Source organism: Rhinopithecus roxellana, chromosome 9, assembly GCF_007565055.1.
Source record: "Rhinopithecus roxellana isolate Shanxi Qingling chromosome 9, ASM756505v1, whole genome shotgun sequence".
Classification (NCBI taxonomy): domain Eukaryota; kingdom Metazoa; phylum Chordata; class Mammalia; order Primates; family Cercopithecidae; genus Rhinopithecus; species Rhinopithecus roxellana.
Window position 1 is genome coordinate 64,875,076 of NC_044557.1, and position 15,332 is coordinate 64,890,407.

The 15,332-nt window shown below is 38.8% G+C and overlaps 1 protein-coding gene across 6 annotated transcripts in view; it reads right to left on the reverse strand.

Annotated features, from left to right (window-relative positions):
• Nucleotides 1-2,314: 2,314 nt before the first annotated feature.
• Nucleotides 2,315-15,332, reverse strand: part of YWHAZ (tyrosine 3-monooxygenase/tryptophan 5-monooxygenase activation protein zeta) — a 36,225-nt gene continuing 23,207 nt past the window's right edge. For all 6 annotated transcript variants that reach the window (XM_030937316.1, XM_030937318.1, XM_030937314.1 and 3 more), the window contains 4 exons: nucleotides 8,746-8,869; nucleotides 7,846-8,009; nucleotides 7,666-7,761; nucleotides 2,315-4,483 (listed from right to left, as the gene is read on the reverse strand). In XM_030937316.1, the coding sequence (XP_030793176.1) occupies nucleotides 4,424-4,483; nucleotides 7,666-7,761; nucleotides 7,846-8,009; nucleotides 8,746-8,869 (444 nt within the window). In that variant the 3' untranslated portion in view covers nucleotides 2,315-4,423. The remainder of the gene's footprint in view (nucleotides 4,484-7,665; nucleotides 7,762-7,845; nucleotides 8,010-8,745; nucleotides 8,870-15,332) is intronic.

Genomic DNA, 15,332 nt, shown 5'->3' on the forward strand with positions numbered 1-15,332 from the left:
CCATGGGCGTCTTGGCTAAGAAAATGCATATTTCTGGGCTCCAACCAACCTAAAGATTCAGAATTTTTGAAACTGAGTGCTGAGAATAGGCAATAAAACAAGTTCCCCTCGGGAGTTTAGACATAGCCTATTTCTTTTTATACTCCCACATAGCCCCCAAACCTACGAGCACATGTTAAGTTCTTAATTCGCCGCATCTTGATCATGCTATATATCCATTTGGGTCCCATTCTGCAAGTCTTGACTCAAACATGAATCTCTAAGCCTTTGTAAGAAAACACACAGAACAGGAACTGGCCAAAGCAAACATCCAATGTTAGAAAATGTAAGCACCAACTGAAGATTCACAGGGTTTTAAATTCTAAAATTCAGAATACTAAGAAGTAATCAGTTAAGACCAGTTAGACTTGGGCTTTCAAGGAATGAATTCAAATATGATCAAATATTCACATCTCTGTTATCACCTAGGATTAGTTAACAGTATGCTTAAATATATTAATTTGTAACTGCTTCTGCATCCCAGAGACACGTATGCTTGCTTGTCTGGCAAGGTTGGACATCCTGTTAAAATCTATATTCCGGTCTCTCCACTTTGAAAAGGAGCCACAATCAATCAAGGAGATTGTGACTGCTACAAGTCACATGAAAGTAATTAGTTTCACACTTAGCAAAGAATCCAAGTCTATTTTCCAAGTGCGAGTCTCAGCCACCACATTAATACTGTACATATTTCAGTTCTACCATATTATTTCCTATATGGTACATGACAGAATACAATAAAGCCAAATTTATCTCTTGACCTTTCCCCTGGAGGAATGTGTGAGACTGTCACTGAGCATAGAGCACCAGATAGTTTTCAAAGTCACTCAAAGTTTCACTCTCCATTTGAAGTCTGACCACAAATATTCTAAGATAGCAGCTTCCAAATTGGCTTTCACTTATTTTAAAATATGCACTGAAGCATGACAAGACTGGTGACTATTTTGCAGGAAAAATAGAACAAATTGAGCCCTAAAATTAAGCCACTGGACATATTGTCTTACTCCCCCCATCCTCTATGACTTTAACAGCATGAAGTAACAGCTGTTAACTGGAAAAACAAAGATCCTAAGCCAGAGCTGCAGGAAAGCCCATCGTTTTTACTAATCACACTGCTGCTCCACTTTCTGAAGGACAACTCTCAAGTGGCCAATTAAAAAAAAACCTACCAGGCTGGGCGCTATGGCTCATGCCTGTAATCCCACCACTTTGGGAGGCCGAGGTGGGCGGATCATAAGGTCGGGAGATAAGACCATCATGGTCAACACGGTGAAACCCTGTCTCTACTAGAAATACAAATAATTAGCCAGGCGTGGTGGCACACATCTGTAGTCCCAGCTACCTGTGAGGCTGAGGCAGGAGAATCACTCGAGCTTGGGAGGCGAAGGTTGCAGTGAGCCGAGATCATGCCACTGCACCCCAGCCTGAGCAAGAGTTGAGACTGTTTTAAACAAATTTCAATACTTCACACACAAAAAATCCTTGGATTTTCCAGTTTCCTGGCACTAGGATGTTAAATTGACAAAAGCAGACATAAAGCCTGGATTTGGGACAATCAAGGAGATAGTTACACATTATTCAAATTCCAAGACAAAAAATCTTGGGTTGGAAATTTTCCTTCATCTATTGGGAGCTACTATGTAGAAAACATTAGTTATTACTAATGAAGTGTTTTCATTATTCCAAAATCAACCTAGTTCAGATGACTGATGCACATTAAATAGGCAAATGCGCCAAGTTTCAGGTTTTATTTACTTGAATAATATTGCATCTCTGCTGGGCACGGTATCTTATTCCTGTAATCCCAGCACTTTGGGAGGTTGAGGCAGGCGGATTGCCTGAAGTTGGGAAATCAAGACCAGCCGGGACAACATGACAACATGGTGAAACCCCATCTCTACTAAAAACACAGAAATTAGCCGGGTATGGTGGCGGGGACCTGTATGCCCAGCTACTCAGGAGGCTGAGGCAGGAGAATCGCTTGAACCCAGGAGGCGGAGGTTGCACTGAGCCGAGATTGCACCACTGCACTCAAGCCTGGATGACAGAGCTAGACTGTCTCAAAAAAAACAAACAAAAAAAAAACTCGTCACTCTAGCTTGACATCCCTTAGCTATAAAAATATGACTTAAAATATATGTATGATTATTTTACCTCCTTGGCTTGGGGGTCAGGAGAAATCAGTGAGTGAGGTAAAATAAAGAGCTGTGAGGGAAAAGGATTGTTGCCCTAGATGCAGAAGGTATCTTTTCTCCTGGAAATAAAGACCCCAAGGTCTCCATTGCACTTTTATTTGAATGTAATTTTTGGGACAATTATTCAAAAGGGCCAATATTTCCCAATTTAATCTGAGGTCATAATAAAACAAGCAACAAAACAGTGTTTAGGATTTCAGTTTCTCACCCTTATCATCAAGACTCACTGCCTCCCATCATCAATATTTATTGAGCATTTACAGTGTACTAGGCACAATAGAACATACAGAAAACATTGTCCCTGCTCTTGAGGAGCTTACATTCTAAAAGAAAAAATACACCTCTTTTAAAATGGCATTTTTGTTTGGTGTTTTCTGCAAAGTACTGAGGAAATATTTTGTTAAAGTGAGCTTTGGGTATAACTTAGCCCCATCATTATTTAGAGAAGAGAGGAAGAAGAAAGAGGAAGGATTTTAAAGGCAGACAATGACAGACCATTCAGGATAGGTAGGGTTTTAAAGGGAGATAAACACAATCTCATCAACTAAGGAGAGATTTGCTGCAGTAAATAGGATGAGTGAAATAGTCTGTGGGGTGCAAGCAAAGGAAGCAGGGTGCCTTAGACATTGAGTGGAGCCAGAAAGATCATGCGGCCTTTTCCCAAGTACATGACCACCAAGTAGGAATGGTTGGTGACAAGACAGAAGGCTAAAAAAGGAAGGTAATCTTGTGCACCTGACAAATAGAATAAAGGATCAAAATCGAAGGCAGGCTGTAAGAGTATCAAGAAATTCTTAAAAACCAAAAAGTGATTTGGAAGCACAAAACTTAAGAGTTAATGCTACCCAGTGTCATGATGGGCCAAGAACATTGTGGCTTCCTAAGTTAGAAAATGCCATATACCAAAATTTTAAATGGAATTCCAATCAATCTCTCCCTCTCTCAGAAAAAATAGGAACTCATTTTTTTCAGGGTGGAGAGGAAGAGAGGGGATCATGGGACATGGAAACAGTAGTTTTATTAGTATTTTTGTTATGATAAATTTCGTGTTTAAACTTGGTAAAAGCCCATTAGCTGCCAAGAGGGAATAAGGAATAAATTTCAAAAAATGTACAATTTCCTTTAGAGAAGTTTCAGAACCAAAAGACTAATTTACATGAAAAGCTGTAGAGAAAGTAGTTGAAAAGTCCATTCATAAAACTTTTATTCCACTTACATGAATTTAATACACGTGTTCTTAACAATTATGCTTGGATTGTTCATGAAAATTTCATAAGACATTAAACAAAGCTAGCCATCATCTCAAGTTATTTCCCTGTTAACTATTTTTACAGCACATGCATGTTAGGCAAGTATCAAAAAAAAAAAAAAATTCACGAAAGCAAAAAACCTTAAAAAAAGTTAAATACATGGGTTTTTGTTTTACTGCTGTGCTTGATATACATGAAGTAATGAATACCAAGCAATTCATTTTTACTGCATCTTTACTTTTACATTTGTTCTTAGGTTGCCTAAAACATTTAAATACAAATAAAATGAGTGTAGCAAAAATAATGAAAGCTAACAGCAGGTAACTTTACAAATAATGGAATGTGAACCGTTTCTGCCCTTATCCAGAGTAAAATGGGTCACAACTTTGTCTAAAGGAACACTTCTGCAGCTGTAGTCAAAGGTGTGCACGTTGAGACTGAGTGTTCCACAGATACACATGGTTTAACCTGTGGTGTCCATGGAGTATGTTTCTACCACAGCCTTCTAAGTGCTCCAGACCTTAAAGTACCCACAATTACTACACCTGTGACTGGAACCAATGATCCCTTTTATTCCCCACCAGGACAAACCAATATGTAGGCAGTTTTCTTTGCTTAGACATGGAAGCGGTTTTACACTGGCCCTTGTGAAGCCACAATGTACCAAAAGTACTATGCCAAACATTTATAACTTGTATAAAAATTCCACATCCCCATATTGGCCACCTCAAGATGAAAACAGATAACTCCCTAAATGTTAACTGGCTCTACTCCCCTAATATTAAACATAAAAACCACATGGGAAATATAGAAATTCAAATAGAAGTAACATAAACCTGTCATAAATCGTAAACAAAAAACTATTTGTGGGACAGCATGGATGACAAATGGTCTACTGTGTAAATTTTAGAATGAGGCAGACAAAAGTTGGAAGGCCGGTTAATTTTCCCCTCCTTCTCCTGCTTCAGCTTCGTCTCCTTGGGTATCCGATGTCCACAACTGGTAAAAGAAGGAAAGATTTTTCAGCAAGTTTCAGTGGGATGGGGGGGGGGGGGGGGGGGGAGACGCGCAAAGTTTTCTTATATGTATATATGTTGCCAAGATACCCAAACGTTTTAGGTGAAAAGCATTCTTAAAAAGATAGCAGCATCACTTACCTTCAAGATACAAAAACATCTCAATACACAAATTTACTTTCTCTATAACCACTGTATAAGCAGGGTAAGTACACCACAGAGTTGCCTTCAAATAATCTTCAGATACAGGAAAAGTTTTGGGTATCCATAGAAGGTGAAGAGAAAGTAGAAGAAATCTTTTTTTTTGGAGATGGAGTCTTGTGCTCTGTCACCAGGCTGGAAATGAACCCTCCACCTCCAGGTTCAAGTGATTCTCCTGCCTCAGCCTCCTTAGTAGCTGGAACTACAGGCGTGCGCCACCATGCCCAGCTAATTTTTGTATTTTTAGGGGAGAGAGGGTTTCACCATGTTGGCCAGGATGGCCTTGATCTGATCTCGTGATCCACCCACCTCGACCTCCCAAAGTGGTAGGATTACAGGAGTGAGCCACCGCGCCCGGCCCCTAAATTATTTTTTGAAAACTAAGCATCAGTAGGTGTCAGAACCTAAAGAGCCCCAAAGATGGATGTCCAAGGTAAGTCCAACTATACCAGAAGCATCTAATTTGGCCCATGCTGAAGGAGCTAGGGTTGACTACTCTCCCCTGGTAGATCTTAGAGTGACTCACACTCCAAACAGAATCCTATAGTCCATGAAATTCAAGGACCAGCCTCAATTCTGAGCTAAACTACAAATCTAGCTTTTCTAACACTTCAAGCTTAGAAAAACAAACCTTTGTATATTTATTAGGTTGGTGCAAAAGTAATGGCGGCTCTTGCCATTACGTTAAATGGCAAAACCCTCAATTACTTTTGCACTAACCTATCGTATGATTCAAAACAAATGCTGGACAAAAACTAGAACCAAATCTTTTAAGAGGTAAAAATGAAAGTTGTCCCATAGGTGGTAGGGTTATGAACTCTATTTATGCCAACTGCTCCGATGTTAAAAACGTTTAAGTCTTAACCACTCTGTAGGGATTTTCAGAGGTAATTACAAAAGGATTCAAGACAATCTTAAATTTTGTATGACTTACACATGAATACTGAGGGGAAGGGGGAAAATCCACCTAATTATTATTTTTATATTCCCCAAATCATCCATTAGCTTCATTTATCTACTAAGCAAATATATCTCTGGCCTGGAAAAGAGACTACTACTTCCAAGGTCACACAGATAGCCAAATGACCTCTTGGAAACTGTGTGTTCCTCCTGTTAATCAAGGGGTTTTGTAAATGCAAGATGAAATTGTTTCTAATGTCTCTCTTCCTATTCCAACTTTCAAGGATTTTTGAATTTTCTGTATAAACATGCAAATTTGATACAAAATATTTCTCTTTTTCTAGAGTAATGTGTTGACAGTCTTGGTCAACCAAATTCAGACTGAAATGCTAAGTTTTGGGATAATTTCTTTTCTTGACAGATAAATGATCTTATCAACCTATAATGGTGACAGCTGACACTAATAAGGCTCAGAGAAGACATATAAGTAATGACAGAATTAGAATCAAAACCCTGGTTTTCTTTTTGAGGGAGTCTCGCTCTTTTGCCCAGGCTAGAGTGTAGTGGCATGATCTCAGCTCACTGCACCTCCACCTCCTGGGTTCAAGCAATCCTCTTCCTCAGCCTCCCGAGTAGCTAGGATTACATGCACCCGCCACCATGCCTAGCTAATTTTTGTATTTTTAGTAGAGATGGGGTTTTACCATCTTGGCCAGGCTGTTCTTGAATCCCTGACCTCGTGGTCCACCTATCTCGGCCTCCCAAAGTGCTGGGATTACAGGCGTGAGCCACCGCACCCGGCCAACCCTGGTTTTCTTATTGCAATATATGCTCTTCATGCTATACTGATAGCAAAATTCAGTTGGAAGCAGACAGTAGATCAGGGCCTTTTAAAAAGTGATGAGAACAAAACATAGTATCTAGGTCTCAGGTCATCACTTGAAAAATGTCATCACTTCCAACTAGAAAAGAAAAATCCTTAATACCAAAGTTAGTTAACAAAGTGCTTCTTAACGTTTGATATAAAGATTCTTTCATTCTTTACTATAGCTTATTATCTTGACTCAAGTATCAGAAAAGTTTATAGGTAGCTCCAAATTGCGCTAATAAAGTAATTTTAGGTTTAATACACAAGTATACAATGCTATTCAAAAAACTCTTCAAGATTTTCAGCACTAGAATATATAACTAGTTCATAGAAAATGGCAGTGGACTAGAATAAAGCTGGAAGAGAAATGTATAAAATGAGGTTATATAATCCCCAAGAGAAATGGCCCTAAAAGTCTAACAAAAAAACAGTAATACTAGATTATCATCTGCAATTCCTACCTCTTTACCTGACACAACACAGCAAATGCTTGATAATTTTTTCACCTAAGCCTCAAAATTTCAAATCTAATATTTACCTAAAGGAGAAGACCTAAGAAACAAGACACACAAATCAACTGCACTGTGGACTGAATTTGAATCCCAATTCAAATAACTTAAAAAAAGAGAGACAATTGGAATTCAAGTATTATTTAGATATTCAAACATTATTAGGGAATTACTGTTGATGTTTCTGGTGCGATAGTGACACTGTTTCTTTTTATACATCTGCAGTATCCCAAGGACAATCACGACCTTTCATATAGTCATTTAAAAGAAGCAGCTAGGCAAAATAGACTTCCACTTGGATTCTGTAGACACCTGAGATTTTATAACTCAAGTTATTAATTCCCTATCATTATCTTTACAAATACAGAGGCAACTTAATGGGCAAGAAAATCATTCTTAAAGGAACTAAAACATGTAGAGCCTCAGTACACTTTTGATACTAACATTCAAATTTTAGTAACACAGGTAACATCAATGTGTATATTTTTTAGTTCTTAGTCTAATATTTCAGTTTCTGTAGTTTTCCTTCATATGATTTTAACAGTAGCTAAGATATTTATGAGAGCCTATGAATTGTGTTGAAAAAAAATTTTAAAAAGATGTACTTAATAAAAAAAAAAAATTCCTCAGAGTAAAACATAACCTCTTCAATCACATTCATGACAAATGATGCTGTTATGTACTTACTGTCAAGTTGTCTCTCAGTAATTGCATTATTAGCGTGCTGTCTTTGTATGACTCTTCACTTAATGTATCAAGTTCAGCAATGGCTTCATCAAAAGCCTATGATTTAAAAATAATACATTACATTTCAGTGCTCAAATAATAAAGACTGCTGAATTTCTATGTAACAGGTAAAATACATACTGTCTTTGCAAGAGAGCAGGCTTTCTCTGGGGAGTTCAGAATCTCATAATAGAACACAGAGAAGTTAAGGGCCAGACCCAGTCTGATAGGATGTGTTGGTTGCATTTCCTTTTTGCTGATTTCAAAAGCTTCTTGGTATGCTTGTTGTGACTGATCCACAATCCCTGGATAAGACACACCAAAACGTACTGAGATAAAGTGTGCATTATATCTTCACCCCTCAAACCAAACCTTTAATATCTCACGTATCCTTTGAAATATTAACCTGTAACAGCTTAATATTGGTTAATTGAACAAGGCCCTTTAATTTTTTTTTAAAGGGAGTTTTCTCCTGGTACACACTAGTCATTGGTCAATGTCAAGATAAAACAACTTTATAATCTCATTACTGTTATATTTTTTAAAAATTAACTAGTTTGCACTGCTCCTCAGTTACACTGTGACCGCTATTTCTTTTTTCTTGAGACAGGGTCTGGGTCTGTCACCCAGGGTAGAGTGCAGTGGCACAATCAGGGCTCACTGCAGCCTTGATCTCCCAGACCCAAGTGATCCCTCCCACTTCGGCCTCCAGATTAGCTGGGACCAAAGGCTTGCACTTGCACCACCATGCCCAGCTAATTTTCAAAACATTTTTTGTAGAGAGAGATGTTGCTCAGGCTGGTCACCTTTCTTAAAATCTTGAAAAAACATCCCTGTGCACAAAATTGGCTTTTGAGAAAGCATATATATTAGAATGCCAGTATTAGGCAGTAAATATATATTCTCAGAAACAAAAAAAGCACTGCTACTCCTTATTCGGCACTCTAAGCAATTAAAAGCAAGAATTATTTACGCTTCAGAGACTCTTCCTCACTATGTTATCTTATACAAGTTCAACCAACAGGTTTAAAAACAGCATACCTTTCTTGTCATCACCAGCGGCAACCTCAGCCAAGTAACGATAGTAATCTCCTTTCATTTTCAAATAGAAGACTTTGCTTTCTGCTTGTGAAGCATTGGGGATCAAGAACTTTTCCAAAAGAGACTTAAGAAGAAAGAAACAGATATAGTGAGAATAAAACATTTACAAAACTGAAAGAACTTGCATTTTTTAAAGGACAAACTATAGTCTTAAGTTATACAACTTTAACGCCCAGTCACTGTCAATACAATTGTGAATGCAGCTGGCACATGAATTTGTAGTTTAAAGCAGAATGCTTTGGGCAGCAATACTTTGAAGTTAGTGTTCAGTTTATTATTTGAGGACAATATAATTGAGTATCAGTCCCTGACAATGTTATCTATTTACATGCTGATTTCAATGAATGTGAAGCATGACCGTTCATATTTAGGAACACTTTCTAATGAGCTGGCTAAGGCGGTGAAACCCCATCTCTACTAAAAAATACAAAAAATTGGCCAGGCGCGGTGGCAGGAGCCTGTAGTCCCAGCTACTTGGGAGACTGAGGCAGGAGAATGGCGTGAACCTGGGAGGCAGAGCTTGCAGTGAGCCGAGATTGCGCCACTGCACTCCAGCCTGGGCCACAGAGTGAGACTCCGTCTCAAAAAATAAATAAATAAAAATTTAAAAAAATGTAAAAAGACAGCGGTAGGAGACTTACAGATCTTAAAGAGCAGACCTTTAATCTCACTGACGTCATTTTCGGCTAGTAAGATACATGATTGCAGATCATCCCAGACAACAGATAAAATTAAAACATCATCCCTATAAGTCTAAAACCATTACTACAGTCTGAGTCATTTGATCAGGATTTTAAACATTACACTCTGTAACTGATTTTAAAGCAAAAAAAATTAGATCATTGTGTTGGGGATGGGAAGACTCAATAAATGTGTAATTTTAAAATTTTCAGTTAAGGGGGAGAAAAATAATTCTAGTAGTAGAATTAGGTAAACATTAAAACAAACAAAAAAACCCCAACCACCCATTCTCACTACCCTGCTTCCTTTAAAGTTCAAGTACACTCTGGGAATCAAGGTGAAATCAATTTTCAGTTGAGCTAAACTCCAAATAAATCCATTCTTACAAAACAAAGTATGAGTATACATAGCACCTATTTATATGCAAAATATAAATTTGAAAAATGCTTTTAAATAGTAACTCCAACTTTGTGTTTACTCATTATGTTCCAATGGTGGGTAGGTGAACAGTTTTAACCCAACTTCTTCCCCGATTTTTTTTTTTTTTTTTTTTTTTAACAACTCAAGCTAGATAACCCAGATGAAGTGGCAGTAGGGCCAGATTGCACTGTGCTGTAAGAAAGGTTAAAGGTGAGAAAAGTCAACCTGAAATGATGTTTCCTACAATTATTAACTGATACTTAAAAATACTGGCCTGAGGCTGGGCGCAGTGGCTCATGCCAGTAATCCCAGCACTTTGGGAGGCTAGGGTGGCAGGATCACTTGAGGTGAGCCTCATCAGTATGGTGAAACCCTGTCTCTACTAAAAATACAAAAATTAGCCAGGGCACCTGTAATCCCAGCTACTAGGGAGGCTGAGCCAGGAGAACTGCTTGAGCCTGAGAGGTAGAGGTTGCAGTGAGCCGAGGTTGCACCACTGCACTGCAGCCTGGATGACAGAGTAAGACTCCATCTCAAAATAAATAAAAAATAAAAATAAAATAAAACTACTGGCCTGAAATCAGAAGAACATTTTGGTTAGGAAAGCAACCTCTGTATTACACCACATTCATACTTTTATATTCAAAGTTCTCTTAGCTGCAAAAGTGTTTTGTCCTTTGAATACAATGCTTTTTACCACCTATGGTTGCTCTCTGGAGATCTGCCTCAAACACTGGAAGAGACTTGCATTTAAAATAGTCAGGTGAGTCTTTCCACTTAAAAACAATGATTTTAAGAAACAAATGACCAGGGTTTTCAAAAGTTTCATTGTTATACAAATTGTATTATTCATTCAACTATGGGAGATGGTATAAACATAGTGGCTCTGGGGTGAGTCTGGGTTTGAATTACAGCACTAAACACTGTGAACTACTTAATCTCAATGATTCAGTTATCTCAACTGTAAGGCAGAGACCTCTAAGATTGTTGAGAAAAAATACAGGTAAGCACTTAGGAGTAAGCACTCAAACGTTTATTTCTATTATCACAGTAACACCAGACACTATGCTAGAAGCTGGAAGCACAATCTTCTGGTACTTCATAATCTAGCTGTAGAAACAAGGCTATCATTCCTTCCAGTACAATACACTTTAAAACAATTATTGCAGGGCACGGTGGCTCACTCCTGTAATCCCAACACTTTGGGAGGCTGAGGTGGGACGATCACTTCTTGAGACCAGAGTTTGAGACCACCCCGGTGAACATGAGATCCTGCCTCTACAAAAAAATTTAAAAGTTAACTAGGTGTGGTGGCACACTCCTATAGTCCCAGCTACTTGGGAGCTGAGACGGGAGGATCATCTGAGTCCAGGAGTTTGAGGCTGCAGTGATTTATAATTGAATTGTACCACTGCCTCTAGGACAGGGTGACAGTGAGACTGTCTCAAAAAGAGCAATACTGCCTAATCACGTCCTTCACTTTTCAGTAACTTCAACCCCCTCTATGTATGTAGAGATGAAGGCCATAAACACATGCAGTTACTTAAGAGTGAACCAATCACTGAAGATGTAACATTTTAAAGCTATACTAAAAACTTAAGTTTTTTAGGAAAGGTGTTGATAAATGCTACTAAAATGAGTCATCTATCTTTTGTAGGTAGTAACTTTGGAATCCCTACATATTTTATTTTACACTGGGGTAATATGCTGAACTACTTTAAGTAGTTCCCTGGGAATTAAAATGGCAGTTAAGCACTTCTTTCCCCAAAGCTGAACACCGAATTAACCATAAAACAACTTTAAAGCTATTTGTTAGAACCCACAAGTAACAGGAGAGTTAGGTAAACAGCAGTCAGGCTGCTTATTGGCCCAATGATAGACCAAAAGAACCAAACAAGTGGCAAGTGTTTCTGGTGAGATGCTGACCATAAGAGCTGAGAAAGGTGGCCGGGCACAGTGGCTCACACCTGTAATCCCAACACTTTGGGAGGCCAAGGTGGGTGGATCAGGAGGTCAGGAGATCCAGGCCATCCTGGCTAACATGGTGAAACCCCATCTCTACTAAAAATACAAAAAATTAGCCGGGCATGGTGGTGGGCACCTGTAGTCCCAGCTTCTTGGGAGGCTGAGGCAGGAGAATAGCATGAACCCGGGAAGAGGAGCTTGCAGTGAGCCGAGATCGTGCCACTGCACTCCAGCCTGGGCGACAGAGTGAGACTCCGTCTCAAAAAAAAAAAAAAAGAGTTGAAAAACGCCTAAATGGCATACTTCTAATAAATCGTCCAATGATATAAGCTAATTAAGATTTAAAAACCAAAAACCAAGCAAGACTGGATTAAAGATTAAATTTAAAGGGGCTAATACTGTAGCTCAAAAAAAGCTAACTATAAAAGAACATTTTCTGCCAGGCGCGGTGGCTCACGCCTGTAATCCCAGCACTTTGGCAGGCCGAGACGGGTGGATTACCTGAGGTCAGGAGTTCGAGACTAGCCTAGCCAACACAGTAAAACCCCGTCTCTACCAAAAATACAAAAAATTAGCCAGGCGTGGTGGTACATGCCTGTAATCCCAAGTACTCAGGAGGCTGAGGCAGGACAATCATTTGAACCCGGGAGGTGGAGGCTGCAGTGAGCCGAGATCGCACCTTTGCACTCTAGTCTGGGTAACAACAGTGAAACTCCACCTTAAAAAGGAAAAAAAAAAGGAACATATTCTCAGCCTCAATGGGATGATATGCCTACCAGAAAGGATGTGATTCCACAACCAGGAATCAAAGTTATGGCGAGTATACTAGAAACTGTCAGGATAATGGAAAGAACAGGACATGAATGGCTCCAAGAGACAAGACCAATTAAATTTAGCAAAAGGGAAGATTTCTGTTCAGTATGAGAAAACTTATGAGTGATCCAGTACTGGAACAGGTCACCTGCTCAGTGAATGCCCTCTTCTCACATAAAGGTATAACAAGAAACTAAAGAGGATAACTTGGGTATTTTGTAGAGGGGATTCATAAATAAGATGTCATCTGTTTCTTTTAAAAAAATTTTAATTGACGTAATAGTTGTACATATTTTGGGGTACATGTGATATTGATACATCCATACAATACATAATGATCAAATCAGAGTAACTGGGATATCCATTACCTCAAACACTGATTTTTTTTTTTGAGACAGAGTCTCACTCTGGTGCCCAGGCTGAGGTGCAGCGGCATAATGTCAACTCCCTGCAACCTCCGCCTCCCAAGTTCAAGCGTTTCTCCTGCCTCGGCCTCCTGAGTAGCTGGGATTACAGGCGTGTGCCACCACACCCGGCTAACTTTTGTATTTTTAGTACCGATGGAGTTTTTGCCATGTTGGCCAGGCTGGTCTCGAACTTCTGACGTCAGGTGATCTACCCACCTCAGCCTCCCAAAGTGCTGGGAATACAGGTGTAAAGCCACTGCACCCGGCCTCAAACATTGATCTTTTATTGGTGTTAGGAGCACTGCAATTTTTCTAGCTACTTTGGTAGAAGAAATAAATGTTAACTATAATTTCCCTATTGTACTATCAAATACTAGAACTTATTTCTACTAACTGGATTTTTGTACACGTAGTCTTTTTCAATTCTAAGGGAAGACAGAGTTCACAGAATTAGGTTAATGGTAATATAAAAGAGGCAATTAAGTATGTTGCTTTGTCAAACTGACCAAAGAATAACAAATCCAGGTTTTCCAGATTTGGAAGCCAGAAGATAAAACCAAACGTAGGATAAAAGAACAAAAGAAAAAGGAAGCAGCACATATCAGAAAACGGCAGTTACAACAAAGCAGAAAAAAACATGGGTAGAGAATGGACAGGAGGAAAGGGCTGATAAGCTAACTTTCAAAATATGCAGTAACTTCAGAGAATATACTGCTCAACACAGAAATAAACCTCTTAAATTTCGTTCACCTACAATAGTACAATGAAAGCAATCATGACTGAAATAACGTCTGAAGTAAAAAAGGGAGGGAGTGGGCACACCATAATATAAGGAAGTATACTAAGTGTCACAATTTCAACTGTATTTAGAACGAAGTCTCGCTCTGTCACCCAGGCTGGAGTTCAGTGGTGTGATCTTGGCTCACTGCAACCTCCATTTTCCAGGTTCAAGTGATTCTTCTGTCTCAGTCTCCTGAGTAGCTGGGACTACAGGCACACGCCACCACACCCAGCTAATTTTTCTATTTTTAGTAGAGACAGGGTTTCACCCACGTTAGCCAGGCTGGTCTTGAACTCCTGACCTCATGATCCACCCTGCCTCAGCCTCCCAAAGTGCTGGGATTACAGGTGTGAGCCACCGTGCCCAGTCGACTTTTGTAAAACAAGGGCTAAGTTGACTGAAGGTATTCAACTTATAAAATTTTTCAATTATCACAGTACATTAAGTTTTTAAACCAAATCTAAAGAGTCTTCAGGTCAAACATTCTACACTCAAGCACTAAATCAAGGCTAAATGTTAATCTGTTCAATCTTCCTGAAATATAATCTCATTTAGAAATCCACAGTATTTCCTCAGTTTACTTCAAAATATGTATAGTTTTACTTTTTCCCTCCCATTAACTTTTTAAAAATTTTTATTTAGAGATGAGGTCTTGCTCTGTCACACAGGCTGGAATGCAGTGGCCCCAACATAGCTTGCCTGGCTCCCATTAACTTTTAAATGTTTTTTCATGACAGCCACTGTCTTTTAAAGATATCACAGCCAACATTTTAAAAAATACCCAACATTAATTTGCTGAATTAGAGTTAATGCATTTATACAACAGTCACCCTAATAATATTAAATGGGATAAGAAATCATTTACTCAGCAGCAAAATGCCACAAGAAGCTGGTATCTAATACTTTGGTAAATGGCTCCTAATCCAGAGTTAAATATGTGATATGGGCTCTGAAGAGAGGACACTAATCCTTAACCTAACCAACAGGTAAATTTGAGATTTTAGAAATGAAAGAGATTTTTCTCTCTATTGTACCATAGTACAATTAACCTCTTAGATTGTAAAAACACTTCCAAGAAATGGGGTTCAAATGACATTTTTCCTCCCAAGTCAGTTTCCAACAGATGCCTTAATCCAACCAAAGTCTACATTCACACTGATGTTTTGTCTTTAAGTCTACTAAAATAAAGGAACCACATAAATTGACAGGTAGTCTAGTTCTGATCCCTCCTTAGGATAGACTCAACCTGCCCCTACTAATACGAATTTTAAAAACACTGACTCCTGCCTGTGGTCAAATATTCCTAGTGAAAAGTTAATGAACTGAGAATTCATCTCTAGTGATATGCCTTTCTCACTGGTCTTTCAGTATGATTACCCCTAAACTACCAAAACTGCTGCCTCAGCTGGTGGCAAGACTTTAACCTTTTTGGCATTCAACAATTGTTGTAATGCAAATCG